The 27,199-nt window shown below is 33.4% G+C and overlaps 1 protein-coding gene across 2 annotated transcripts in view; it reads left to right on the top strand.

Annotated features, from left to right (window-relative positions):
• The window catches only part of LOC114326097 (UNC93-like protein), a 48,507-nt gene that overhangs the window by 12,812 nt on the left and 8,496 nt on the right, over positions 1-27,199 (top strand). Inside the window, exons 1-2 of one of the 2 annotated variants that reach the window (XM_028274320.2) lie at positions 9,775-9,906; positions 22,561-22,821. In XM_028274320.2, the coding sequence (XP_028130121.2) occupies positions 22,571-22,821 (251 nt within the window). In that variant the 5' untranslated portion in view covers positions 9,775-9,906; positions 22,561-22,570. Of the gene's footprint in view, positions 1-9,774; positions 9,907-22,560; positions 22,822-27,199 lie in introns of those variants that run through there. The other variant, XM_028274319.2, reaches the window with a different exon arrangement.

Raw genomic sequence — 27,199 nt, 5'->3', positions numbered from 1 at the left:
TTCACATGGTGAAAGTATGACAGCAAGTGACAATGAAATGGATAGAGACCTCAGAACGATGACAAGACAGAAATGACAGTTCCACAGGAAGTTGAAAAATTAACCTGTTATATTTAAAGGCTATGGTGTACAGCTTGTTAAAAATTAGAAATTATGTAACAACACACAATGGAGTGTGTTGTTACATCATTTATTAGGTGGTCGAAGTATTCTGTTATTCTACTCTTTGCTCACGCATATTCCCCACAACCATACAATAGGATAGACCATACATTTCAGGACTTTCTTCGAATAATAAACTATTTTTAATGGGAATAGGCCACAATTTTACCAGAAAAATGATTTTATTAACGTTTCGAAGCCCAAATCGGGTTTCGTTGTCAAAATACAAAATACTATTAAACAAAAATGCTGTTGCTAAGTAAAAAAATTCTTATAATAATTTATTTAATCTGACTCATTTATATTGGCCATTCAGACGTATATTATACATTTTAAAGTAGAAGACTTTAAAACGATATCGCTAATATTTATGAGTTGCGTCCCTGGGACGACTTTACTAAAAGATAGTTCATTCGATTATATGAAATCAATCCCAACTCAAGAATATCCGTCACAAAAAAATCATAGCATTTGATCTGTCTTTAAAAAGACAACCAAATGCAACGATGACGGTAAAAAAGAATGTGTGTGTACTTTGTACGCACGTAAGAAGTTATACTTCTATTATATGATTTAAACGAAATTAATATACTTTTTATTTATATTTTGTTTAAATATTAAACTAATTAATACTTACTACTTCTCAAACATTTTTATTAGAACAGTGCCAAAAATTAAAATAATAAAAGAATAAAACACACACAAACACATTAAACAAGCCACAAATGATGTCTGAACATTAATTGTCGAAATTTTTTTTAACTAAATACGTATTTTCTGAAAATACAATTATATAATAAATATACTTACAATCATAAAATGTATTAAAAAAAAACAAAAAAGAAAGTTTCTATTGGGACTCGAACCAGCGCTGATAAGCGCGGTTGGTATTGGAATTCATTCGCCTTCAACGCTTAGCCACGGACACTATGTGTCATTATCTACGAAGATCGACTAACTAAACGGATTAAACTTGTGATATTTTGATATTTTGAAAATTGATCAAATTATTTTAATTTTGAATTGAAATGATTTAGAATTGAAAAAATACAACAAAACATAGAGTAAGAAAACAATATATTAGGTGAATATTGATAGAAATTTTGATGGTAATCAAATTATATAAAAAAAGTATTACATACTATGTATTTTGGCAGATCAAAAAGGTAGGTTTATACCCATGATACAGTAACAATTATAACGTACCTGTTGCTTTTAAAAACTATTTAAAAGTCACTACAATATTATAAACTTTTTTGTTTCTGTCCTCACAACAATAAAACTAATATATTATACATTTGTTTACCTTTACCTTTACCTCCAAACCACATTGTCCTACAGCTGCCATATCGGATAATTTTTGACATTTCATTTGAACATCTAATCAGAACAAAGTTATAATGCGCATGCGCCGGGCTGATAGGTTTTAACATATAAAAATTCACCCTCTATCGCCGGTAAAGAAGTATAACTTCAAAAATTCTCGCGTTAGAGATTCCATAGTAAATCACGAGGGAAAACCAGGAAAAAACCTCGTGATACTAACTTTATTTTATTATAAAAATGACACAAGGAAATAGCTTCAGAACAACATTTCTTCGAATATTCATCAACACGTTTCTGTTACATAAAATTGGTTTTCACATCATAAAAGCCTTACGTGATATTTCGATCCTGGTCATTACCTTTTCATTAGAGTCACATTTTCATTTAACCAGCTGCAAAGGTATCTGACATGATTTTCCCGTTCTATCTCCTCTCCATTAAAAGAAAGCAAACATTGATCTATATTAATCTTTAAAACTGCCATCCACTTTGTCTTTGTTTCACTCACTAGATTTAGTAGTGTCTAAATATCTTGTAAATTTTTTTCTTGTACATAATGTATTAAATTATTATTATATTATCTAATTATTATCTAACTAATTTAAATCTTGTATATTTTTGACTACATTCTGTTAAAAAATTTATGTCACTTCTGAGCTTGCAGCCTCTCGGCCACAGATCCGGTTAGACCGGGAGCTCGTGACATTTTGCAAGTCTTGCTACCCTATAGTTACGCCACTGGCAAAAGCGACTTTATTATTTAGATCAAGAAAAAATGTCTGCAAACCTAGTTTTGAAAATTGTATAAACTAGTTGTATCACTACAATCACAAATTATAAGTAACCCACTCTCGTAGGAATAAATCTCGATATTCAAACTAGTTTTATTATAATAATTATATCTATTAAACAACTAACTGTTCTACAATTTACCAAACGAAAAAAGAATTTGTTTATAAGACTAACGAATAACCTGTTACCAGGTCAAGGCTGACGGTACACGGTAATGGAAGAAAAATTCGAGATACTATTAGTCCATTATAGTCTTTGTATAATTTATGTTGTTATAATAATTTGCAGAATCGGTTATTATCTGATGAGATAGATAATTATGCGAAAATTAAAAAAAGTATTGTACAACGTTCACCTTCCCAAACACACATCAGAGACAACTTTACACTAAGAAAACAGAAAGAGTTATCTAAAAGAATAAGGATAGGAGTTGTCTAAGGCCAATAACGAAGACAATTCTGAAATTAATATGATAGTCGATATAGCAGCCATTAATTTGATAAACAATAACAATGAGAAAACCGATCTAGCCGATCTTCAGCTATTGAGGACACTAAAGAAGGAATGTTTAAGAATTCTTATACGTATACTTATTGATACTTAAAGATGAGTGGCACAGAATCTGTCTAAGATCTTTAAAAAGAGCTTCTACCTATTTCAATACGAGTTTTTACGTAGCTATGATCCAAGGTATCCTTAATATTGCTGCCCAAATAGCAAATTTTTACACTCTTTCTAACGGTGTATCGCTTATTGTAATTTGGGCGTTTATCTCGGTATTCTTACTAATGATCATTACTTTTATGTTCTTATAATTTAGTTTTAGGTAGTATCTGTTACATGTTTCTACAACACAATACATAATCCTTTATATCACCTGCGCACTATATGCCAGCCATACTGTATCGTCTGCATATCTATTATTTTTTATAACTTGGCCATTTACTTCATTATCATCTTATGATTCGTCCGAGGTATTCGTCCGACAGTATTCAACCCTGTCTAACTCCTTTTCCTTCCATGTGAAGGTCTCGGTCCTTTTTCAAATCGCTCTGTTGCTTTTTGTTGAGATTGTATGTTGAGATATAAGTTTGAGATCTTACCATCTGGTATTGATGTTTTAGGATATCGATTAGTTTCCCATGTGGTACTTTGTCAAATGCCTTCTCTAAATCCTCGAAGTGCCAGTACTGCAACACTATAACTTCCGTAGAGCATGTACTGTTCTATTGTTAATACTACCTACCGGTCAGAAGAAAATACAATTTTGATTGACAACCTAAAAGACATAGGTACTTACTTATTTCAAACAAAAGCAACTATAAAGATGTACTAAACTTTAAAAAAAATACAAAGTTATATAAATTAATTAAAAAAGAAATATTAATCATAAGTCTGGATCCCGCGTATGAAAAAAAAGTTGATTAATAGCAAGCTGAAAATTTGTTAATAGCTTAAGGGTGTCTAGTCGGATAAACTTTGATATATGGGAACACCGGAACAGGGGCAGTTTTAATTGTGGAACAGGTTAAAAATTTGGAACGGTCACACCACGAAAACGGCACATTTATTTTGTCCGACAGAACAGACTTAAACTCTCCGAACAGAGATTAAACTCTTATGCAAAAATCAGACTGCTATTTATCACCTGTCATAATTTTTGTCATTTGACATATTTTACATGTTCCACTCATTAAAACGCCCATTTGGTGATAAATAGCAATCTGATTTTTGCATGAGAGTTTAATCTCTGTTCGAAGAGTTTAAGTCTGTTCTGTCGGACAAAATACATGTGCCGTTTTCGTGTTCTGACCTTTCCAAATTTTTAACCTGTTCCACAATTAAAACTGCCTCGGTTCCAGTGTTCCCATATATCAAAGTTTATCCGACTAGACACGCTTAAGCTATTAACAAATTTTCAGCTTGCTATTAATCAACTTTTTTTTCATACGCGGGATCCAGACCTATAAGTAAATAAGTAAATAGTTGTAAGTAATATTGCACCCAATGTAAAAGTATTAAAAATGTAAATGTAAATGTCCATTATGTAAGTCACCATTAGTAGTCGAGACACATATTTAAAAAAAAAAAGGAAAAATTAATAACCAATGCATTTTTATTAGTATTGTCTGAACATTCTTGTGTAAAGGTATTATTAAAAAATATTTCAAAATAATAGGTCTGGATCTCGGGTACCAAATAAATGATTGTTAACAGCAAACTGAGAATTGGTTAATAGCATAACTGTGTCTAGTCGGACAAACTTATTCAATAGCTAACAGTATATAATATAATAAAAAATGTTTGTCTGACAAAAATTTTGGGCATTTTAACCAGTCCGACAGGTAGAATATGTCAAATGACAGGAATAATATCGGTGATAGATAGCAGTCTGATTTTTACATGAGAGTTTAATGAAAGAGTAAAAAATTAATTGGAAGTTCTGTCCGACAAAATTCATGGGAAGTTTTCGTAGTCCGACGTTCGAAACTGTTTATATCTTACAGGTTTCGAACGTCGTACTACGGAAACTTCCCATGTATTTTGTCGGACAGAACTTCCAATTGATTTGTTACTCTTTCATTAAACTGTCATGTAAAAATCAGACTGCTATTTATCACCGATATAATTCCTGTCATTTGACATATTCTACTTGTCGGACTGGTTAAAATTCCCAATATTTTGTCGGACAAACATTTTTTCGTACATTATATATCGTTGACTATTGAATAAACTTGAAAACAGCCTGTTAGTTTTCACAATCATAAACTTGTCAGGATGACACGTTTATCACGTTCCACAATTAAAGTTTCTCCTGTTCCAGTGTTCCCATACATCATAGTTTGTCCGACTCGACACCGTTAACCTAGGAACAAATTTTCAGCTTGCTATTAATAATCTCTTATTTGGTACGCGGTACCCAGGACTAATATTAATTTATGATATAAAATGTTGTATAATTAGTCTAGTAATGCATAATGCAAATACTTGTTGACTATTCAAGTATTAAATCTATCATAATAATTTTAAAAATGACAGGTTGCAGACGCATGAAATATATGGATGTGTTTTCATCATTACCTTTCAGTCATTATCCGTATCTTAACGATGCTTTTTAATAAGAGTTTTGTAATTAACGCGGTATTTCAAGATCACCTTTTATAACTGTACTTATGTGTTAAATTTTCAATGCTAATTGAAAGTTATTAGTTTACTGCTTAGAAAACTAATTGAAGAATATCAGAAATGGGGATTAAATATCAATTTAGAAAAGACAAAATACCTCTCAATTGAGTCTGAAGGAGAACAACTCGATATAGACGACAATCAAAAAATAAATCCATGTGATGAATATAAATACCTGGGCTTCATCTTCGACCGTAGTGGAAAAGACGAACGCGAAAAAATAGAACATCGAATCATACAAGCACGAAGAGGTTTAGCATGCCAAACGAAGTTCTGTGGAGTAAAGGAATAACAAAGAAAAGAAAATGGAACAGATATGAGACAATGGTTAAAACTAGCCTAATGTATGGAGCCGAGACATGGAGAATAACCGAGAAATATAAGAAAAAGGTTGAAGAAAAGGGAATGGATGCCATCAGAAGATCGATGAGAATATCAAGAGCCGAAAAAATAAGGAATGAAGTAATAAAACAACGAATGGGTATAGAGAGCACTATAGTTGAGGATATTAAAGAAAACAACTCATATGGTACGGGCATGTGAGCCAAATGGGCGACGAAAGATTGCCTAAAAAACTATGATTTGGCAACCTCCAGAGAGAAAAAAACGAGGAAGACCACCACAGAGCTGGAATCTGGGAGTTAAAAAAGCGATTAGCGCTCGAAATCTAAATGAAGAACTAATATACTAATGCTGGAAGATTTTGAGATGTCACGTTTTGGGATAATTTTTAAAATACCATGGAGCGACTATATTACGAACGAAATGGTGTTGCACAGAATGAGAAGAGACAGATAACTTTTGACCGCCATTAAAAGGAGAAACAGCATATCTTGGGTACTTACTTAGAAATGATTAGTAGGAGTTGTTGCAGATGATTATAAAGGGTAAAATCGAAAGACAAAGGGTCCTGGTAGATGACAAATAATATCCTGATTGAAAAATATTCGCTACTGAACCGGGTTCAACATACATGCTTTTAAGAAAAGCAGACCGTAGAGAATTTGCAATGATTATAATAGTCAACCTTCATTAATCAAGTATATTCAAATGGGAAATAAGCCACAATTTTACCTAAAAATGATTTTATTAACGTTTCGACGCCCAAGTCGGGTGTCGTTGTCAAAATACAAAATAATACTAAATAAACAAAAATGTTGTTGCTTAGTAAAAAATTCTTCTAATAATTTATTTAATCTGACTCATTTATATCGGCAATTCAGACACGTATTATACATTTTAAAATAGATGACTTTAAAATGATATTGCCAATATTGATGAGTTGCGTTCCTGGGACGACTTTACTAAAAGATAGTTCATTCGATTACATGAAATCAATCCCAACTCAAGAATATCCGCCACAAAAAATCATAGCTTGTGATCTGTCTTTAAAAAGACAACCAAATGCAACGGTGGCACTGAAATTCTTGCGTTAGAGATTCCATAGTAAATCACGAGGGAAAACCAGGAAAAAAACCTCGTGATACTATCCCGACATCGTAAGTATTTGGGTTTACATTTAGTTTACTCTCAAAACTAATACCAAATTCTGACTTGATATTTTAAATTTTAAATAATACTAAAATACTAAATATGCACTAACTCGATATGTTACTGATTTACTAATTGTGGTATTTTCTTTCTATTGACTTCCTCCTTTAATATGGGTAACCACATCCTACTGCATTCTACCGAGGAATTTGCGACACAATTGGTTTCATTTAGCATAATTAGAGCCGCTTCTTTGATTTTTCTCTTTTTACTATCTGCTTCTTTTAGGACTATACTTGAATCTCTCCATATAGTCCTAAAAGAAGCAGATAGTAAAAAGAGAAAAATCAAAGAAGCGGCTCCAATTATGCTAAATGAAACCAATTGTGTCGCAAATTCCTCGGTAGAATGCAGTAGGATGTGGTTACCCATATTAAAGGAGGAAGTCAATAGAAAGAAAATACCACAATTAGTAAATCAGTAACATATCGAGTTAGTACATATTTAGTATTTTAGTATTATTTAAAATTTAAAATATCAAGTCAGAATTTGTTATTAGTTTTGAGAGTAAACTAAATGTAAACCCAAATACTTACGATGTCGGGATAGTATCACGAGGTTTTTTTCCTGGTTTTCCCTCGTGATTTACTATGGAATCTCTAACGCGAGAATTTCAGTGCCACCGTTGCAGTTGGTTGTCTTTTTAAAGACAGATCACATGCTATGATTTTTTGTGGCGGATATTCTTGAGTTGGGATTGATTTCATGTAATCGAATGAACTATCTTTTAGTAAAGTCGTCCCAGGAACGCAACTCATCAATATTGGCAATATCATTTTAAAGTCATCTACGTGTCTGAATTGCCGATATAAATGAGTCAGATTAAATAAATTATTAGAAGAATTTTTTACTAAGCAACAACATTTTTGTTTATTTAGTATTATTTTGTATTTTGACAACGACACCCGACTTGGGCGTCGAAACGTTAATAAAATCATTTTTAGGTAAAATTGTGGCTTATTTCCCATTTGAATATACTTGATTATAAAAATGCCACAAGAAAATAGCTTCAGAACAACATCAACCTTCATTAGTGGAGTCGGTACTAGAATAAGAAAAAGAATATCCATTTTGATTGATATTGTTTACAGAAACTCTTGTCTTGTTTAATAGTAATTGGAGTTATTAAGCAGAGCTTGCTATAATCACGGTATCATCTGCATGTCTTATGTTTTTAATAGTTCTTCCGTTATTTATTATTCCTTTACTTTCAGAGAGTAATACTGCTTAAAAAATGGATTCACTATATACATTGAAGAGTAGTGAAGATAGAAATGCAGAATTAGGTTCGTTATCTACTACTATTTGGGTTCTGCTTGCTCCTATTTTCTTCGAGCTTTCTCCCTTTTTTTCCATAATTTTATCCGAAGTTTTATAGAATCTTGTTTATTTTGCAGTCTTATTTGATTCCATATATTTCTTGTTCGCATATCAACACTTTAAGAATAGATATTCACAAAATTTCTAATGTCTACTTTTTTATTATATTACAGTGTAAAACCAAAAATAGTCATTCTTCCTGATTTTAACACGCAAAATATGAGTACAGCATACAAATTATAATAGTACTTCTATCGGTTATTTACAACCACATATTTTTATCAGCCAATATTGGCGCAATTTTTTGGCTTCTGCTTTTTTTTGGAAGTGCAAGAAATTCAGACTTCAGCCATTCTGTTGGTAGTTCTCAAGAGTTGTATATGTTGTTGAGTATCTTTATGATTATTGCTCTTGATTCATTGTGGCATCGCAAGAGGATGTGGTACAACCAAGTAAGACGAATGGATGAGAATAGACTCCCAAAAATTGCCCTACAAAACAACCCGCCTGGTTCAAGACCCCCCGGAAGACTACCTAAAAGATGGAGGGATAGTTGGCAATCTACCTCCCGAGAAATTAACCAGAGGCAGCTTCAAAATTAAACAGATCGAAAGATCTCCAAGAAGTAAAAGAAGAAAAAGAAGATTCATTGTCAATTAGTTTGAGTAGTTCTACTTGTTTATTATCATGGTCTGCTGCTTTGCCATCCTTTAGTTTTATGTTATTGCAGAATTAAGTTTCTGCTGTAATATTCTTGGTCCATCATGTATCTCTTTTTCCAAATCAAGGGTGTTACCTGTTTGGTTTTCAAGGTATTGTTTCCACGTTATCATTTTATTTTGTTTGTCCAAGGAGGACTCCTACAGAATCATTTAAATTTTCCTTCGGTTTTCGTCTTGGTCTTTAATATTTCCTATGTACATTGTAACTATCGTCATTTAAGTGTAGAGTCTCAATTTTTTCGCACTTTTCCATTGCTTCTCTTTCTTTCGTTTCTTTACTATTCCTTTGTATTGTTATATTTATCGTTTTATATCGGTTTGGGTCATTTTTGTAGGTTTATCTTCTTTCATCCATTAGGTTTAACATCTCATCTGTCATCCACGATTTTTTATTGATAAATTTTATCTGCTTTTAAGCGTTTATCCTTTACATTCTGGACTAATTCTGTAATCTGTTTGGTCGTTTTTTCTTCTTTCTACAGAATTTGTAATACCTACTTTTTTCTAGCAGTGTATTACCAAAAATGTTCATTCTTCCAATTTTAACACGTAAAATACGCACACAGCATACAAATCATATTATTTCTATTGGTAATTCATTTCCAAATATTTTTATTGGCCAACATCGGCGCAAAATAACAATTTTACTCATCAATTGATCTCGTGTTGGCGTTATAAATATTAAAATATTGAGATTTTTATTCATTCACATAGATTTACATAAATCTATTCTATCTAATCTAATGGAAGGTTATACTTTTAAGACATGAAACCATTCACTTTTGCTTTGATATAGGTATCTATTATATCCCGTTTTTTTGTGAGTGCATAACCATAATACCATAAGGTAAGATAATTAAGAATATTCCTTTAGTAAGTCCAAATAGACATGAGGATACGTTCATCATTGTTTATTGTTGGATTATCAAGTATTTTTATGTAGCGTAATAGACGTATATTAATTATAATAAAAAACTGACCAATTAACTAAGGTGTGGCTTGTTTCTGTCGTTTGTAATGGATATAGATTGTATAGGTATTACTAAATGACTATTTAAATTTCGATAGAGCAAATAGATATTTTTTCATGTTTTTTGCCTTTCATATGACTACAGTAACCCTTTCCAATCTTCTTAACTTCTTGATAGAACGACCCAACCTATTTTTTTTAACTTTTCTTCGATCTATTTTAATTTCAACTCATTATAGTTTATCTTTTTCTTTCTTCACAGAGCATTCAGTTGCCCTCGAATTATTCTCTACTCTTACTTTTTACAATATTTATTCTTCTTAGTTCCATCTTCTATCGATGGTTGGATATCAACATGGCAATCTTTATTATATTTATCTTAATAATTGTTGTCTGGTCTTCTCCTGTTCCCTTGCTATCGCTTGACACTCTTCTTCAAAGCAATCTTTGCTTATACTTATCTTGAAGTCGCCCATAAAGGCACGTATCCATGGTGGCGCTACGCGGTTCTGCAACTGCTCCACATAGTGCAAACGTTCGTACTCCGGGACCGTGCAACAGCGCGCGATCAGGGCCTATTTTACCACTAGGCCCGTGAGGGCCCGGAAAGATCATAAAAAAATTATTGCTATAATGAAATAAATTTTCAAAATTCTTCATATGTGACAACAGTGCTTCACGCCTTCGTGAAGCGACTTCACCTGTCACAAGTACATCTCCGTCATCTCCTATTATAGAATACGATAATGTCAATAGCTCTTTTCCTAGTAATATAGGGGATTGGCTAACACATTTAAATCTGGAATTTCAACAATATCTTGACCTAATCAATATATTGATAAAATTAGTGAATGTGTTGCACAATTGGATAATAATAAAACCAGACATTTTGGTTGGGGAGCCCAAGCGGGGAATTTTGCAGTTACTCGAGCGCGTCAGATTATCATATGGGGAGAAACTTGGTACCCTGCAGATGTACCTCTACCATATATTGGCCCTTAACACAGGGGCGTTCGTTAATAAGACCCGAAAAAAATATATCCTTAAAAATACTCGAAATTGTCAGATTAAGATAAGGAAAGTACATGCAAAAGAGTGTCTATTTAAAAAATCTGACGATTTGAGCGGCGCGTACGGAAATGGGTGAGTCAAAAAGTTTCACACAAAGAAAGCGAATATTTCGCAAAATGAACGTCAGATCGAAAAACTAAAAATTACGTTTTCAATATTTTTCAAAAATATATCGAAAGATACCAAACATGACCCCCACAGAAAGGGGTGGGGGGTAAATTTAAAATTTTAAATACAAATCCCGCGATATTTCGTAAAATAAACATCAGATAGAAAAACTGCAAAATACACTTATTCAATGTTTTTTAAAAAATCTATCGAATGGTACCAAACACGAATTCATACGGAGGTGGGGTGGCAGGTTACTTTAAAATCTTTAATGGGAGCCCCCATTTTTTTATTGCAGATTTGGATTTTTTGCATAAAAATAAGCAACTTTTACTCAAAAGATTTTTTCGAATTATGGATAGATAGCGCTATAATCGGAAAAACGATTGTTGGAAATGGAAAACTAAATTAAAAAATGGGAAGTCCCCACTAAAATGGAAAATTTTACTTAACTTTTTTTGATTTTCTATTAGCCTTGCGACATCCAATATTGGACATAGGCCTCCCCTTCACTCCTCCATCTTTCTCTATCCTGAGCCATGTGCATCCATTTTGAGCATGCTTGGTGTTTTAGGTCATCTACCCATCTCATCTGTGGTCTTCCTCTCTTTCGTTTATATGTCCATGGTCTCCACTCTGTAATAATTTTATTCCATCTTTCGTCTTTTTGTCTAATCGTATGACCGGCGAATTTCCATTTTAGTTTAGCTGTTTGACGAGTAGCATCTTTAACTTTTGTGATATTTCTTACCCAGGAATTCCTTTTTCTATCTGACAGTCTTACGTTGATCATTTGTCTTTCCATTGCTCTTTGTGTTTTCGCAATTCTGTCCATGTTCGCTTTTGTGAACGTCCAAGTTTGACATCCATATGTAAGGACCGGAAGAATACATTTGTCGTAGATTTTCGTTTTTAGATATTGAGGGTATTTTTTATTCTTCAATATGAAGCTGAGCTTACCAAACGAGGCCCCCGCTAACTTCGTTCGTCTCTTTATTTCTGCTGTTTGGTTGTCTCTATTCAATTTTATTATTTGTCCCAAGTATTATACTTATTATTATATAGGGTGTCCCAAAAGTAGTGGAACGGTCGAATATCTCGCGAACTAAACATCGGATCGAAAAACTGAAAAATACGTGTTCAATGATTTTCAAAAATCTATCCAATGACACCAAACACCAACTCCCACTACACCCCCTGGAGGTGGGGTGGGGGGTAACTTTAAAATCTCAAATGGAAACCCCTAGATTTTCTTGCAGATTTGGATTCGTTACGTAAAAGTAAGCAACTTTTATTCAAGACATTTTTTCGAACTGTGGATAGATGGCGCTATAATTGGGAAAAACGATTTATCCTGATACCATAGGTAAATTATAGAAACGGTCTAATATCTCGAGAAATACACTTCCAAATGAGAAACCAAAAAAACAAGTTTTTAATATTTTTCGAAAACCTATCGATAAACACCAAAAATGACCCTCCAACCCACCCCCTGGAGACGGGGTGGGGGTAAATTTAAAATCTTAAATAGCAACCCCCACTTTTTATTGCAGATTCGAATTCGTCATGAAAAATTAAGCTACATTTATTCGAAACATTTTTTAAAATTGCTGATAGATGGCGCTAATAAATCGTATTTTCCAATTAAAGCGCCATCTATCAACAATTCTAAAAAATGTTTCGAATAAATGTTGCTTAGTTTTTCATGACCAATCCGAATCTGTAATAAAAAGTGGTGGTTGCTATTTAAGATTTTAAAGTTACCCCCCACTCCACCTCCAGGGGGTGGGTTGGAGGGTCATGTTTAGCGTTATTCGATAGGTTTTCGAAAAGTATTAAAAACCTTTTTTTTTGGTTTCTCATTTGGAAGTGTATTTCTCGAGATATTAGACCGTTTCTATAATTTACCTATGGTATCAGGATAAATCGTTTTTCTCAATTATAGCGCCATCTATCCACAGTTCGAAAAAATGTCTTGAATAAAAGTTGCTTACTTTTACGTAACAAATCCAAATCTGCAAGAAAACCTAGGGGTTTCTATTTGAGATTTTAAAGTTACCCTCCACCCCACCTCCAGGGGGTGTAGTGGGGGTTGGTGTTTGGTGTCATTGCATAGATTTTTGAAAATGATTGAACACGAATTTTTCAGTTTTTTGATCCTATGTTTAGATCGCGAGATATTCGACCGTTCCACTACTTTTGGGACACTCTGTATATTATATATGTATTCATTCACTTTCTCTATTTGGCTTTGTTTAACTACGATTCTTAACTCATCCTCTTGATTTATTATCACTTTTGTTTTGCTGTAGTTCATATTTAATCCAACTTTACTGGCTTCGTGGTCTAGTTGTTGTATCATTATTTGTAGTTGTTAATGTATTAAGTATTGGTGTTAAGTATTGGCCGTTAATGATGATTCCATATTCTTCCCATTGTAATCTCTTGAAAATGTCTTCTAGAGCTTGGATGAAGAGCTGCGGCGAAATCGTATCTCCCTGTCTAACGCCCCTTTTGATAGGTATGGGGTGTGTATTCTGTTCAAGTTGGATCGTAGTTATACGGCCTTACTGTATATATTAGAGATTAGTTCTGTATACCTGTAATCTACTCTGCTATTGTGTAGTGATTGTTTCACTATCCAGAGTTCTATGGAGTCGAATGCCTTTTCAAAATCTATAAATGCCATATATATGGGTATTTGGTATTCATTTATTTTCTCAATAAGTAACTTCATTGTCAGTAGGTGGTCACATGTACTGTAGCCTTTTCTGAATCCTGCCTGTTCTTTGGTCTGATAATTGTCGAATTTAGGGGTTAGTCTGTTGGTTAATATTTTAGTTAACAATTTATACATAACATTAAGCAAGGTAATTTTTTGATTTTAGGACCTAATAATCACAACCCAATAGGTCCTAAAGCACTCGAGTGACTGCACATTTAGCATACTTTGCTCCCCTACTATTTGCAAAGTGCAATATTTTATAAAACAATAGCTAATGGGAAAAAATTCTTCGCGAGTGGTTAGTGTACCTACAGTCCCAGTGGCGTGCTGGAACTTTTCAAGCGGCACGGTGATTTTATAGGAAAGCGGCCTCCAATCCTCATGTTACCTTCTATCATTAGAATTTTTATTCATTATTTATAATGAAAACTTATTTGACCGGCCTCAACAGGCCTCGGCCTCTCGGTGATTGCACCGATTCATTTATATGGCCAACATGCCACTGTACAGTCCTAAATGTAGCCGTGTTTATTGTTACGTTTGTAAAGTGATTTCCACGAAAATTATTGTTTTTCTAACTTTTGATGCGTATAATGACTGGAAAAATATCAATAGGACAGTTATTCAACATGAGCGATCTCCTGAACATATTTCATCAATTGGTACGTAGTCGAGAGAAGTAGGTAGTACAGCGGGACAAATTGTAGCATTAATGGAAAAAAGTTAAATATGTACAAGAAAAGAAACATTGGAGAAATGTTCTTCAACGGATAATAGCAACCATTAAATTTTTGTCAAGAACGGTCTATCCTTTCATGGTTCAACAACCAAATTATTTACAAAAGGAAATGGAAATGACATATACACAGTGTGTCGCATTTAAGATGAAAAAATTTTGACTATCAAAATAAATACAGATTTGAAGCACATTCATACAGGTTCAATGTTTACATTTTTTAAGATACTCAGCTGAAATTTAAATTTTAAACACAGCCTACTGCAGCGGCTCCACAAACAGGGTAAATTTTCGATATTTTGTTTGGAGTTAGAGATATAGGAAAAAAGTATTTAAAAAAGTACCTCCAAATCTTATTCTAACCCCACATACCAAATTGCATGACAAAATTTGCAATTTTAGTTTTTTCATTATTTGTAGTCAGGATCCTAAAACTTAAAACTGGCTGGCCCGAGATGCATCTCGGGACAGACGAACTTTAGGGTCCTGACTACAAATACTGAAAAAATTAAAAGTGCGAATTTTGTCATGCAATTTGGTATGTGGGGTTAGAATAAGATTTGAAGGTACTTTTTCAAATAACCTTTTCGGATATCTCTAACGCGAAGCAAAATATAGAAAATTTACCCTGTTTGTGGGTTCGCAGTAGGCTGCGATTAAAATTTAACTTGACTTTAAATCTGTATTTATTATAATACCCGAAATATAGAGCGGTCTTCATCTTAAATGCGACACACTGTATCTTTAATTATTGTTTAAATATAAATTGTATTTATTTTTAATAAAAATTTAAATTTCTGGTGCAATAGGGAACTTGCATAAATTTTTAAATTCGGAAAAAATGTTATAAATCACAACAGAACATAATTTAAAACAGGAAAGATAAAAAAGTTTTGTTTGTCTTTCGTTTGGCCCCTAAAGACGATTAAAAATTCAAATTAAAACAGGTGGTCCAAAACGCATCGTGACGTCACTTGGTTTTACATTTACATTTTTCCAATAGGGCTTTTCATCGATTGTCATTTGTTTCGAGCTTCTGTCATGTGTCACATAATATTAATATATCTACGTCATACGTCTTTGGTTTGTATTATTGGTATAAACCAATAACGTACGACGTAGATAAATTAATATTATGTGACACATGACAGAAGCTCGAAACAAATGACTGTGAATGAAAAGCCCTATAAAGTAAACAGAATTTTAAATTAGACGTTATAAACGTCAGTAGAAAATACATTTATGTGACGTTACAAGTGTTTTTGATCGTTTGACATATTCATAGAAAATTTGTACTTTTACAAAATGGTTTAATTTTCAATAGTCAACCTTCGTTCCTTTCCTTCAAAAACTGTATAAAACTACAATTTTAACAAACTGGTATATATTATTACAATGACATACGATAAATGTCATTCGAATATAAATATTTTTGACTTATTCCACGACGATGAGCTTGCCAAATACCCAAGTAGGTGGAGGCCAATAAACTAAAGAATAAGAAGAATATACCTAAATATAAGGTTGTGTCTAGGTATACGCTAACGTGTACGCAAATAAAAAAGTTAAAGTGTCAGTGATTTCTTATTTTTTATTTGTTTAGTGTTTGTTTTTAAATTAACTACGGAGTGCGGACAATTATTTAGTTCTTTTAATGAGTTTAAGAACATTTTAAAACAGTACGCAAAAGATAAGAGACTATAAATTAATATATATTTTTTTTAGTTATAAATGAAATAGTATTACCGTAAAAGATTAAAATAAAAGGAAGACCTAAAGCTTTCACAATAATAATTAACTTGTTTTGAAGCAATTATCCTTGTGGCATTTTTGTAATCAACTATTCTAAATGGGAACTAAGCCACAATTTAACTAAAAAATTGATTTTATTAACGTTTCGACTTCTAAACCGGATGTCGTTGTCAAAATACAAAATATTATTAAATTAAACAAAAATGTTGTTGCTTAGTAAAAAATTTTTTCTAATAATTTATTTAATCTGACTAATTTTTGTATTTTGACAATGACATCCGATTTGGACGTCTAAACGTTAACAAAATAATTTTTTTAGTTAAATTGTGGCTTATTTTGCATTTAGAATAGTTGATTATAATAATTCAATTACGTATAAAAATTATTTTAACAATATTTTGTATCTACATGTCATGTCAACTAAATACATATAATTATTTTGCTAACCTAAATATATACTTTTATATATACACATTGATTTAATATAATTAAGTTTGAAACATCTGAATAGTTTTGCTTCCCTTCCCTTAACAAATATGTTTCCATCAAACAAACACTAAACATATCAAAAGAGCATGTACCAAAATATATAGTCACTGCGCAAGCTAAATAATGACGTCACTGGCTTGATGAAGTTTAATTCGCGTCTACCTAACTTTTTTATTTGCGTACACGTTAGCGTGTACCTAGACACAGCGAAATATAACCATAATAAAAACTAATGCAAAACGTTGTGACGTCACGTGCCGTTTGAACTATTTTATACCGCTGAAGACTTTAAATATATATTTCTAAGTTATTACGAGTTTTTGAAGCGTGAAATTTTGGAAATCTCATTTTTAAACAAAACTGAACATTATTATCTAATAAGAAAAAAATGTGCAAGTTCCCTATTATATTTCTATTAAATAATTAATTCATTTAAAAAAGTTATTATTAGATATTATTATTAAATCATTTGAAGTAAAATAGGCTCTGCGCGCGATCCGCCTCGGTGCTCCAATCGGTGAAGATTTATGTGTCATACCTAGTGTGACCAACTAGCCCGAAAAATCCGGGACATGGCCCGAATTACGAAGTCGTGTCCCGGCGTCCCGGACAAGGCTTCCGGGCCATCCGAATTTTCTACTTTTTGGTAAAATTCTATTTTGAAATTTTGAATACGCTATTCTTCTAAGAACTCGCATGAAACTGAATTGGTGGGACAAAAAAATTCATGGTGGGTCACCGTCATTGTTATAAAGCAAATTTCATTGCAAGATAAATTGTATAAGTATTTTAAGAAACAAGCAATGTAAACAATGAATATATTTTGTTCGTTGGGGACAATTTAAAATATAAATGGATTGATTTTTAAAGGTTTTTTTATCATTTTTAAGTAAATTTAATCGTTCGACAAATATGATAGTAAGAAGTAATCAGCATAATGATGTTCTGAAGCTGTTTTCTTGTGGCATGTTTGACAATTATATTTTTGATGGGAATAAGCCACAATTGGTTGTAATGATAATTATATTTTTATATTCACCTAAATTTATATTTACATAGAAATCCAACATCAGCTGATTTTCTAATTTTTCTTTTTTTGAGAACGATTTCCCGATTGGAAGTTTAAACGTCAAAAACTAACAAAAATGTAATAATTACCATTACAACCAATTGTGGTTTAATCCCATAAAAATATCATTGTCAACATAAAAATGTTAAATAATCAATAAAACCATGATATTAAGTTTCTATTTTAAAAAATGGCCCGATTTTCATTGAAAAGTCCCGGATTTCAGGTTTTTTTTAAGGCCTTGTCCCGGATTGGACTGAATTGGAGTTGGTCACACTAGTCATACCGCATGCCATATCGATTGGAGCAGTTGCGGGGAGCGTGGAGCTCCAACATAGTGGATACGTGCCTTAAAAGTCGCCCTTAACTATTTTCGCGCTAGCTTCTACAACAGATTTGATTTGCTCCCAGGCTTTCTCTGTTTGTAAATTTTGGTCACATTGTTACCAAATTTTTCTCCTGTTTTCAGCTCCTCTTATATTTCTTGTGGTTTTTTGAATTTGAAAAAAAATGGAAAAAAACTTAAAAAAAACGGTGTATTTTACCGACTTAAATTTTGCTGAGTCGGTCGATTCTTCTTCTACCGATTGGTGATTTATCACTTGCTATTTCGACCACATGTCCATCTTCTTCACCTCCATTCTCCATCCCACCCCAAAGTAATATAATAAAATGAATAATCAAACAATGATATTATACTGTCAATTCTGTTATATTACCCACATGAATTTTTAGTGTTTAACGGAAGTTATGCGCGCCTATGAACACTTCAAAGTTAAAGGGACCATACACAATTATATAATAGATTCAATTAGAACCGACAATCTTGAAGCTAGTCATTAGCACCTCCTTTATCTTTGTGAAACATTTCATGAGATATGTAAGCGAGCATGAAATTTTTGATGATAGTGTAAAAGTTTAGATTTACATTTACTAAATTTTAAAGAACCGCTTGGATTGATATAAAATTTGGCATACGTATAGCTTACATGTCAAACAAAAAAAGTGATATTGTGCCGATGTGTGCTTTTGCCATGGGGGTGACTTTCACCCCCTCTTGGGGGTGAAAAAATATATGTCCAAAATAAGTCCGGAAATGGGTAAACTGACTAATTTTAAGTAACTTTTGTTCTATAGAGCTTTTTAGCCAAGTCAACACTTTTCGAGTTATTTGCGAGTGAATATGTTCATTTTTTTAACAAAATAACCACATTTTTAGACGGTTTTTCGCAAATAACTCAAAAAGTAAGTATTTTGTCGAAAAAACGTTCTTACCAAAAATATAGCCTGTAAAAAAATATAAAAAATGGTGTACGCGTTAGGTCTCTGGACCTCGTAAAACCAGAGTTATAGCCAATGAAAAATAGATTCATATTCACCAAATTTCAAATAGAATTCCTCGAAGTCAAATATCCAAAAAATTAAGCCCTTTTTGGGGAACACCCATTATAACTTTTTTAAAGTGTAAAAAAAATCTTTATTTATATTTTTATAAAAAGTTTCTAGCATTAAATTTAAGCAAGTTACGCTCAAAATAAAGCTGGTCCCTTTTGTTTTGGCAAAAAAAAATCGGGAAGACCACCCCCTAATTAGCAACTTAAATGAAATTTTTCGTTACCGCTCCACAAATGATTTTACTAATGTTGTGTTTATATGATCTGTAAGTTTCGTCGATTCAAAGTGCTTATTTTGGAAAAAATTTGGTTTTAAAATAAAATTTTTAAAAATTTTAATGTAGAAAAATGTTTTTTTTCAAAATAACTTAAAAATTGTTAGAGATACCAAAAATCTCTAAAAACAAAAAAGTCAGCATTGCTCTTTTGAATATCATGTATTTTTTTTTTGTTTTTCTGTTAGACAAAAATTGATTAAGATTTGCTGTTTCTCAATTTGCATACATTCGTGATCAGTGACCCGTTCAACCACTTTTAACTACAGCCCTTTCAAAAATAAGGACTTTGAACCGATGAAGCTTACAGATCATATAAACAATACATACACGAGTCAAGAAACTTGTGAAGTCGTAACGATTAAGTTCATTTGAGATACTAATTAGAGGGTGATTTTCTTGATTTTTTTACCAAAAAAAAAGGGACTAACTTTATTTTGAGCGCAACTTGTTTACTTTTGATGCTAGAAATTTTTTTAATAAAACAAAAATGAAGCTTTTTTTAAACACTTTAAATAAGTTGTAATGAGTTTTTCCCGAAATGTGCTTCATTTTTGGTTATTTCACGTTAAAGTATTCCATTTGGAATTTGACGAATATGAACCTATTTTAATTAGGTATAACTCTGCTTCTACTAGGTATAGAAACGTGATATATACATAATTTTTTTTTTAATTTTACAGGCTATATTTTTGCTACAAATGTTTTTTCGACAAAATACTTACTATAGTATTTTTACTACAAAAACGTTATTACGTAGACCAAAATTTTTGACGTAAGAGAACTGTCAAAACATTAGAATGTGACTTTTCATTATTGCCATGTTTATTATATCTAAACATGGCAATAATGAAAAGTCACATTCTAATGTTTTGACAGTTCTCTTACTTCAAAAATTTTGACCTACGTAATAACGTTTTTGTAGTAAAAATACTATATTTGAGTTACTTGCAAAAAACTGTCTAAAAGCGTGGTTATTTTGTTGAAAAAATGAACATATTCACTGGCAAATAACTCGAAAAGTATTGACTTAGTGAAAAAACTCTATAGAACAAAAGTTACTTAAAATTAGTCAGTTTATCAATTTCCGGACTTACTTTGGACGAATACTTTTTCACCCCCAATAGGGGTGAAAACCACCCCCGGGGCAAAAGCACATATCGGCAAAATATCACTTTTTTTCTTTAACTTGTTAGCTATGTGTATGCCAAATTTCATGTCAATCCAAGCGGTTCTTTAAAATTAAGAGGTTTTGCAATAGAGAGATATCGCAAATGCAAACGATAATATCGTGTCAAGACGTAAATAACGTATAACGTTCTATTTCAGCACAGGCAACAAGAGAGTTATCGCAAATGTTCTGGGGCGGGGCTTAACGTTATTATGACAACCGACGTTTGGTATTACAATGTAACCTAGAAATTAATTTTGAGGAATACTGTAATTGTTTGTTTTTGAAAAATGAATTTGGATATTGAGCTGGTTGACATGCATTTTAATTTTAATGATTTAACCAACAATAAATATAAATAGTTAGTATAAAAATAATATAAAATATCTGAATAAATAATATCCTAACCACAAAAAGTAGTCTATTGTAGACAAAATAAAAATGCACGTATTTCTCAACATAAGATGATTCACAGTATTTAGTTTATAAAATTTGTATTCTATACATTATTTTTATGTTTCATCCCAAATGTCAAATTAGCGTTAACGTTATTACCGTCCCTTATTTCAACCTAAATAGCGGGACACGCTATCCGGTATTAGCGTAACATTCATTCTGCGCTTGCGTACATGTCAAAATAGCGTATTCCGCTATTAGCGTGCGATAAAAATGCATTTGCGATATCTCTCTAATATTTTACCGTTAAAGAACGTACTATTGGCTCCGTGCGTCTCCCCTCTACGTACAGTCACGTGATACGCTGTCAGATTTTGTAAGGACGTTTTAACATTGAGTCTTATGGGATTATTTTGTTAAACTTGAATATTTTATTTTGTAGTGATAATAACCGAATACAATTGTCAGAATTCATTAGTTATTAATTTATACTGTAATTTATAGTGCAACAAAATATTTTCTTTTTCGTTAATAAATATTTATTGACATAAACTGCAATAGTGAGGTTATGCATACAAAATCAAACTGATAATCAATATTGGAAAGTGAAGAATTTATAGTGCGTTTTTATTTTCTGTTTATATTAATACATAATATCACTAGCGTGACACGAAATTTTTTTAAATGTCTCATTTAAACATACACAAAGCGTCCTTATAAAATTTCAAAAAACCGCCACCATGAGCAGGTCGGTCGATTTTGCTTTGACACTTTGTTAACGCTCGGAGCGAATTGTCATAAATATTAGATCATATTTATCCTGGGCAATCACCACCTGATCGTCAACAAAATTTAGTGTGTATAGTGTTGATTCATCATTTAGCTGTATCCCCATGTCAGAAGAAGTGACTCCGTAGTTTTCTCATTGTATTTTCTTCTAGTTACTATTCGTTTATTTTTGTATTATGCCGGATTTATACTCAGCCTTTGCCACTACTAAGACAGCTGTCGGAAATATTGCCCGAAATACGATATCGGCGCGAGTGAAGTGTTCACACCAGTCCTCACCAATGCCGGCAATGCCTCTCCTTTGACTTCCGCCTAAAAAACCGACTTTTTGGGGAGCGCTGTGCAATGGCAGTAGCATGAGCAGCGGCAGCGCGAGTGAGCTATTTACACATTCACGCTGCCCACTTCCCTGTCCAACAGGACTGAGTGTAAATGCGGTATTAGGTACAGGATTGTGTATTTGTCTTACTGAAGAATCTATTGCAACTGGCTATGACTATGACTAATGCCTATACCATTAAAAAAATCATCTGAATATTTCTTTTTATCTTTTTAGGGGACAAATTATGGAAGCCAAGTTCCACCAAATCAGCACATCGGAAAACAACGAGGGAACCGATAAAGCTGAGGTTAGGAGGATATGGAAGAATGTGATGCTGATCAATTTAGCGTTTATGGTCCACTTTACGGCATTTTGGGGGGCTTCGAATTTACAGAGCTCTGTAAACGCCGAAGGTGCTTTAGGTACCTTTACTCTAGCGAGCATTTATGGCTCTTTATTGATCTCAAATATTTTGTTACCAGCCTTAGTCATTAAGTAAGTATAAGAAATTTGAAATATAAAAAAACTTGTTCTTTCTAATTTTGTTTGATTTGACTGTCTTAGTAATGTGAAGTTGATTCGTTCCAGATTTGTCGATCATCATGGCAAGACTTCTTCTTTAGGTGTCATCTCCGCTACGGAGGTTGATAATCATCATAGCTATTTTAATTTTTGAGGCAGTAGCTCTAAATAGTTGTTTTGAGCTGCATCCAAACTTCTCTCAGGTTTTTCAGCCATGAAATTCGTCTTCTTCCGATGCTTCTTCTACCATCTATATTTCCTTGCATTATGAGTCGCAGGATGCCATACTTCTCGCCGCGCATCACATGTCCGAGATACTGTAGTTTTGTTTCTTTAATTGTAAGTTCAACTTCCTTCTGTTTACCTTTTTTCCCAGTACTTCGTTGTTCGTAACTCTATCTACCCAGGAAACCCTCATAATTCTTCTATAGGTCCACATTTCAAAGGCGTTAAGTCGTCTCATTGTCTCTACATTTAACGTCCATGATTCCACTCTATAGTATAGTACACTGTATACGTAACATTTTGTTAGGCGTACTTGAAGAACTAACGTTAAATCTTTGCTACATAGGACCTTTTCCATTTTCATACAATTAGAACGTGCTTTTTCGATTCTGACTTTGATTTCTGCAGTGTAGTCAGTATTTTCTGTTATAAGTGTTTCTAGGTAAGTGTAATTTTTTACTCTTTCGATCTGCTGGCTCTCTACTATCAAGATTTCGTTAGTATTATGGTTGTTTTTATTAATTTTTATAAACTTCGTCTTTAATGGCATTTTAGTGGCAAGACTGCGGTGGACATATTGAACCAAGTTTTAGGTTTAGGCATCTCTACCAAACACCATAGTCCCATAACATCTGCCTAATCTCACATTTTGATCTCCACTTTTTTTGGTCGGCCAATTCCTCCCCATTTATGGCTCTATCTCTTATTATTCCTCTGAGTAGTATATATCAATCGGTTTTAAAACGTCTTGCGACGTTGTCCGATGCCTAATTTCCATGACAGTCTATCATCCCATTGGCCCTCTCTAAGATCTCTTGCGCTCATCGCCTTCGTTACTCCCTCTCTCCAAGATTTCTTGGGTCTTCCTCTCTTTCTGCGGTTTGGTGGTACCCATTGCATAATTATTTTAGGGAGTCTTGAGTTATCCATCCTCTGGACGTGTCCGTACCATATCAGCTGTTTTTTTTCTATGTCTGTTGTTAGAGAGCCGTCAACCCCCATTCGCTGTCTTATCTCATCATTACGTATTCTCTTTCTGCGTGACACTCCTACTGATCTTCTAAAAGCGTCCATTTCTACTGCCTCCAGTTTTCTTCTGTTGCTTTCGGTTATCCGCCAAGTTTCTGCTCCGTACAATAGACTGCTTTTAATAAGAGATTCGTAGATATTGTGTTTTCTTCTTTTTCCTATTTCATGACTCCACAGGACGCTGTTTAGACAACCTATTGTTTTTCTGGATTGTGTTATTCTTCTCTTTATTTCTTCATCATCTTTCCCCGTTGTGTCAAAAACGATTCCTAGGTATGTGTAATGGTCGCAGGGCATGATGATTTCATTATTTTCTAATGTAATTTTCGATAGTTCGGTACCTATTGGCAGGTATTTTGTTTTTTCTGTATTAATTTCTAGTCCCCACTTTCTATATTCTTCTTGTAATTTCCTTGCCCTGTACTCTAGATCATCTTTATCGTTTGCTATAACAACCTGGTCATCAGCAAACTGCAATGTATATAGGAAAATCTCTCCAAGGTCCACGCCCATGCCTCTGCATTTTCGTTTCCACTCGTTCAATGCTTTTGCAACATATATTTTAAACAAGGTCGGTGATACACAACACCCCTGACGTAGACCTTTATTAACCAGGAAGCTTTGCGATAATCTGTTTCCAGTTTTTATTTGTGATGTTGACCCTTCATACAAATTTCTTAAGGCTTTTATTAAGGTGACACTAATATTTGTCTGTCGTAACACGTTCCAGAGTTTGTTTACAGGAACTGTATCGTACGCCTTCTGCAAGTCAATAAACATGAGGTGGGTTTCTTGATTTGTGCTTAATTTTTTTTCTATTAGTTGTTTGAGGCAGAAGATATTATCAATATAGCTTATTCCTGTTCGAAAACCGGATTGTTCTTCTTCCTCTTGGTCTTTGTACTCCTTCTCAATGCGGTCTCTAATTATTCGTCCATACAAACCTCTGAGTAGTACTTCTTTGATTCTGATATTTAAGATTTCTTACTGTTACCTTGGTAAGTCTACATCCTTGAACTCCTTCCCATCTTATCACGGTTTGCGCATAGGAGTGATATTTGGCAATTTCCACCATTGTTGTAGTTAATCAGCCAAAAAGGTTATCATCTCCTAAGATTCCTAAGTGTAGCGATTTCCTATCTGGTTGGTCAGCAATGCGGTTGCCTTTATTTCAATTGTGTCCTTTAACCCATTTCAAGATGATGTCATTACCATCCGAAGCTTGAGATCGTGACTCCTAATACTCAACTACGCTGACATTTTTGCCCATACTCCACTTTATTCTTAGGTTAAGTCTCTCTCTTGTCGTTTCCTCATTACTGAGGATCGTGATTTCTTCCAATATTCCTAACAATGTTTCTTCATTGGTCTCTATCTTCAGCTGCTCTGAGAGCTTCGCAGAATGAGTTTCCAGCTGCAGAATGCTTTATTTGGTCAGACCATCTAGTTGGTGATCGTCCTCTTGATCTTCTCCGCGGAACGTTTCCAGAAACAATTAATCTCTCCAAACTGTCGTCACCTCTGCGAACCACGTGACCAAAGAATTGCAGAATTCGTTGCAGACCTATTGTGGACAGCCTTTTTTTAATATTGAGTTGGTTTAGAATGGAAACGTTTGTCCTATGAGCTGTCCAAGGTATGCGCAGCATTCTCCTCCAGCACCACATCTAAAAGCATCAATTTTTTGGCGCTCGTATGCGCGAAGAGTCCAAGTCTCTGTTCCGTATAGAAATACTGAGAATACAAGGGCATTCACCAGTCTCATCTTAATATTTTGAGAGATAGATCTGTCTTTCCAAAACTTTAGTTAGGCGACTCATCGCATTTTTTGCCATACCAATACGTCTCCGAACTTCTGCTTCACAGTTACCATCGTTAGTTATACTAGACCCGACATAGATAAAGGTGTTTACTATATGGTATTTCTGTAACATGTTAGTCAGTTGAATAGTGTCGAATCTGTCGACCACCATTATTTTTGTCTTAGCTTTATTGATTTTCAGACCAACTTTATTACTTTCGTACTCAACTCTTCGCAGAAGATCGAACATTTCTTGCTCATTTGCTGCTATAAGTGTAGTGTCATCAGAAAATCTTAAATTGGACATTTTCCTACCAGCTACTGTTACTCCACCGGCCCATCCTTATAAAACCATCCTAATGACATGTTCACCATAAATTTTAAATAAGTCAGGTGACAACACGCATCCTTGCCTAACACCTCTCTTGGTTTTGAATTGGTTTGAGAACTTATGATCTAGTCGCACTGTCGCTATATTGGACTTGTACAGATTTTTATTAAGTGTCACCAGGTGCAATGGTGAGCCTATTTCTATTAAAATTGACCACAGATTTATCCAGCTTACAAAATATAATACCTTTTGGTAGTCAACGAAGTATATAATCATAGGTACCTATTTGAAATTCTCTAGACTTTTCAATGAGTTGTCTCAGGTTCAGGATTTGTTCCCTTGTACCTTTACCCTTTACAAACCCCGCTTGTTCCTGAGGTATTTGGTAATTTAGATAGGGTTTTAATCCGTTTTTGATGATATGCAACAGTATTTTATTAGCATGTGTTATTAGTGACAGTGTGCGGTAGTTTTCACATCTGGTAGTAGTTCCTTTTTTGTGTAGTGGGATATAAATTAAGGTACACCAATCAGATGGCCATTTTCCTGAATTCCAAACAGCGACACAGATAGAATGGATGATATGTAATCCTTTGTCACCTAGTAACTGTAGTATTTCACATGGTATTGAATCAATGCCTTAGGTTCAGTGATCTGAAGTATATCCCGCATTCTGAGCCTTTTATTTGGATTCATCATCGGTATATATGCAATACTCATTTGCCACGTTGGACTCCCCATGTTCTCTTGTTTTGATTTTATAGGGTTTGTTGAAGCAGCCTACATCTAGTAAGGGTAGCGCATCCAGCTCTTCTCACCAGAACCGAGATTTTAATGGTACCATTCCTACATCAAGGTTTGTACTCTCTGAGCGCTATTGCATCATTTTCATCTGCGCCATCTCGTTGACATATGTCTAGAGGGGTGATATCAATAATCAATTTCATTGCAGCAGTTGGTATTGT

The sequence above is a fragment of the Diabrotica virgifera genome, chromosome 9, assembly GCF_917563875.1.
Source record: "Diabrotica virgifera virgifera chromosome 9, PGI_DIABVI_V3a".
Taxonomy (NCBI): domain Eukaryota; kingdom Metazoa; phylum Arthropoda; class Insecta; order Coleoptera; family Chrysomelidae; genus Diabrotica; species Diabrotica virgifera.
The sequence above is the reverse complement of the archived record's forward strand: the minus strand, read 5'-3'. Positions and strand labels throughout refer to the sequence as shown.